Genomic DNA, 3,674 nt, shown 5'->3' with positions numbered 1-3,674 from the left:
CATTTTATTATACTATTTACATTTAATTCCTATATACTTTTAGAAACTATTGTTTCAAGAATTCATGTTCTATATAATTAAAATCTCATTGAAATATTACAAATATTTCCGTAACAACGTGCGGGGCATCATCTAGTATCCAAAGTGGGGCCCACATGTCATCCCAGCGAAAACGCCCGGAGGAGAAAAATATCCCCCCTGGATCAAGTTAAGTTTGTTGTGCGATGGCGACGACCGCATCGTGTCCTCCTTCCGTTCTCCTCCCCACTCGCACCACCGCCGCCGGAGCGCGGTTGACTTCCGCCCACGGTAGCAGAGCCGCCCACGCGGTCACCACCAGCGGCGCCGCCGCCGCACGACAACCGTTAGCAATGGGCATGGCGAGGGCCCTGCTGCCGCAGCGCGCGCCGCTGCTCCGGCGGCTCCTCATGGCCGGCGCGCTGGCCGCCTCCTGCACCTGCTTCCTCCTCGTCCTCCAGGCGCAGGCCTCCGTGCCGCCGCGCTACGACGGCTTCGCCTACGGGGTCGGGGCCGCCGCCTGGAAGGACGCCGTCCTCGTCGAGGCCTTCCTCGACCCGCTCTGCCCCGACAGCCGCGACGCCTGGCACCCGCTCCGGCTCGCCGTCGAGCGCTACTCGCCGATGGTCTCCCTCATCGTCCATCCCTTTCCTCTCCCGTAAGATCCGGCCGCGCATCCGCTCCTTTGGTTCCTCTCTCCCCCCTCGCCTGCTAGCAGCGGCTGCTCTGATTCTCTGTGCTCCACACTATGTGGACTGTATCTTAGTGAAAAAAATAGCGCATTTGAGCAGTCTCCCACTGCACGGTTACATGGGACAGTCTCCTGAGATTGCGAATTCAGGCGATTGAAATCTCATCTGAGTATGAGTGGCCTGAGTGAGCCAGCAAGTGATTCCATTAGTTATAACTTGGTAACTTTCGGGAATGGAAAATCTGTGGGACTGTCCTCGGGCGATGTGTACTCTGGCTATTGAGATTGATCCATGGGAAAAGGCTAGAGTTACAGTAAGATTACAGGGAGGTATATTGCCACTGATTAGATGCGGTAGAAGGGATTGTGAATGGTTGTCAGATGTTTCTGGAGATGAGGTATAGCCAATAGTCCTGGCATTGACACTCTAGAATTTGATAATTTGGCTGGATCTTCCCTAGTATCTGGCCCTGTTTCATTGGCCCTTTATGGCTTTATCGATTTAGATGTGTGCTACAGTATTTGGTTCAGATTTTGGTCCTGTTGGTCTCTGCGATATTTATACTGAACTTGAACATGTAAAATTTCATTGGCTGGCGTCAGTCACAAAAAATAGTGTGCTTCGCCTTGCATTTTCACTTGATAGAATCTGGCACTAATGTGATTCTTATAGCAGAAGGTGCTATACACCTCATTATAACACCATTTTACTGTGCTGCAAAACTGCAGGTACCACACCTATTCATACCATGCCTGCCGTGCACTTCATATAGCTAACAAGTTGAATTCGTCATCAACCTATCCGTTGCTGGAGCTGTTCTTCAAGAATCAGGTCAGTTGCATTCTTTAGTTTAACCCGTAACCTTTGTTATGATACTTCCCTCATTGCAACTCCTATGTTGGTTTATCATTTACCTGTGCAAGTTTTTTTTCCATAAATGGGTAATGCTTCTCCAGGGGCGTGTCATCAAATACTTCATGATTTCAAAATTTGAAGTTACATAACCAATTTGCAGCATTTCCTTCTGTAGTTTTTTGGTATCCGTGCGTGTTATTTTATTTTATGATATGCCATACTCTGTTTCGTCAAGGAATCACAGTCAAGTAATAAATAGGTATATAAGTGCATGCTTTACGTGGGTTTGCACATCCGTGCGCTCCAGGGTTTGCCAATATGTGTGCAGAACGCATATGAGAACCTTCAAAGCTTTTGCTCTGTTTGCTAATATCATGGAGTGTGGCCTTGCAAATCTGTGTGCTGCAGGGTTTGCCAATATGTGTGCAGAACACATATGAGAACCTCTAAAGTTTTTGCTCAGTTTGTCAATACCCTGGAGTGCCTGACCGATGATTTAGCATTGTCATGCTCGATTGGCAGATTCTGTCAGAAACCGATTAGAACCTGGAAACCAGTTTTAGGCTCTACGAAGTAAGTCTTACAAAATCAAGGTTTAAGCCAAACTGGAACACCGCAAATAGCAAAAACACAAGCCAGCCAACATCCACCTTGCCTGTCCTGACAAGCAAGAAGGCGAGCGAAACAGAATACCACCTCAGGAGCACTAGGGCTGTGCACTCAGGGTACTTTGCCGCCATCCTTTTCTGTCTCATACAACTCTTGACAACACGTCGAAATTGACACACATGCAGGGAAAATTCTCCAACCGCGCGACATCGTCAATATCGAGCACTGCTGTGACCGGCGAGATATCGAAGATGGCGGCCCAGGCGGTGGGTAATTCAGTCTCCGAGTTCCAGTCGGGTTTCAGCGACATGAGGTCGGACATGGCAGCGAGGGTTTCTTTCAAGGTCAGCTTTACTTGTCGCATCGAGTACACTGTTAGAAATTCTAGCTTCAAGCATCTTTTCTTGAATCGTTTGTTGTCGCTACGATTGGATAAAACCTGTCTGATCTACGGATCCATTGCTGCATTCTTTATCAGTACGGGTGCACGAGAGGGGTGGCTGGCGCGCCGTTCTTCTTCGTGAACGGCTTCCTCCAGCCCGGAGGCGGGTCGCCCATCGACTTCAGCACGTGGACCAGCATCCTGGAGCCCCTCGTCGCGCATCACGGCCAGACCATCGAGATGTTCACTTCGGTGTAATGTAAGCATTGCAATCGCCTTTTATATGTTTGGAACCAAAGGATGGCTATTGTACAGACAGCAGCCCTGTGTGTGTAAACCGGTCGACAGTAGTATTTTGTTCTTCTATGGAACCCCGCTCCCAGATGAAAACAGTGTATACTCTTGTTTCGTTTTGGACGTAGATTGATGGGAAATCAGTTTCGTTTTCTGTGTTGCTAATGGTCGGTCAATCAGCTGTTCAAGCTTTTAGTGCCACCTCAGGCTTATGGTTGCTTTGGGTCTTGTTCTCTCTGTCAGTCTGTCGCGCGCTCATTCGATCGGCAAAGGGTAGGGCTGAGTTGTTCGCTGATGGAACCTGAACCGAACCATCAAGAATACTGCCTCTTTTTTTTGAAAAGAAAGTTTTATTCCGTAATGATAGGGTTACAATCTTGAAACAATAAGTCCTCACAACAAGGAGGGCTCGAGTTTAGCCATACCGCAGTACAAGCTTTGGTATGGTTATACTCCCTCCATTTCACAATGTAGTGCTTCCTCTATCCTCGCGTTTCAACTTTGATCATAAATTTAACTACCAAGACTGATTGCGGCAGGGGCAAAAGTTATATCCGTGAATTCGTATTCGAAAGAAGTTTTCAATTATACATTTTTTTTCCCGCCGCAGTCGGTCTCGTTGGTTAAATTTATGGTCAAAGTTAGACCTTGAAAAGCGCGGGCATACTATATTTTGGAATGGAGGGAGTATTATAACTATCTTTTTGCCGTCACCTCCGAGGTCCGAGGATCTGACCGTGGCTGGTACGTGGTGACGTTGTGCCCTGCCTGTACGTCCACGGGCACCGACTTGATTAGTGTCCTGTGGCCGACGGGCGCTACCA

General features: G+C 48.3%; 1 protein-coding gene across 1 annotated transcript; it reads left to right on the top strand.

The window, feature by feature from the left end:
* Window positions 1-203: 203 nt before the first annotated feature.
* Window positions 204-3,004, top strand: LOC123104641 (uncharacterized). Its single transcript, XM_044526516.1, has 4 exons — window positions 204-676; window positions 1,439-1,541; window positions 2,360-2,518; window positions 2,653-3,004. Exons 1-4 carry the CDS (start codon window positions 225-227, stop codon window positions 2,812-2,814), a joined length of 876 nt encoding a protein of 291 aa, XP_044382451.1. The 5' UTR covers window positions 204-224; the 3' UTR covers window positions 2,815-3,004.
* The last annotated feature ends 670 nt before the right edge of the window (window positions 3,005-3,674 follow it).

This window comes from Triticum aestivum, chromosome 5A, assembly GCF_018294505.1.
Source record: "Triticum aestivum cultivar Chinese Spring chromosome 5A, IWGSC CS RefSeq v2.1, whole genome shotgun sequence".
Classification (NCBI taxonomy): domain Eukaryota; kingdom Viridiplantae; phylum Streptophyta; class Magnoliopsida; order Poales; family Poaceae; genus Triticum; species Triticum aestivum.
The sequence above is the reverse complement of the archived record's forward strand: the minus strand, read 5'-3'. Positions and strand labels throughout refer to the sequence as shown.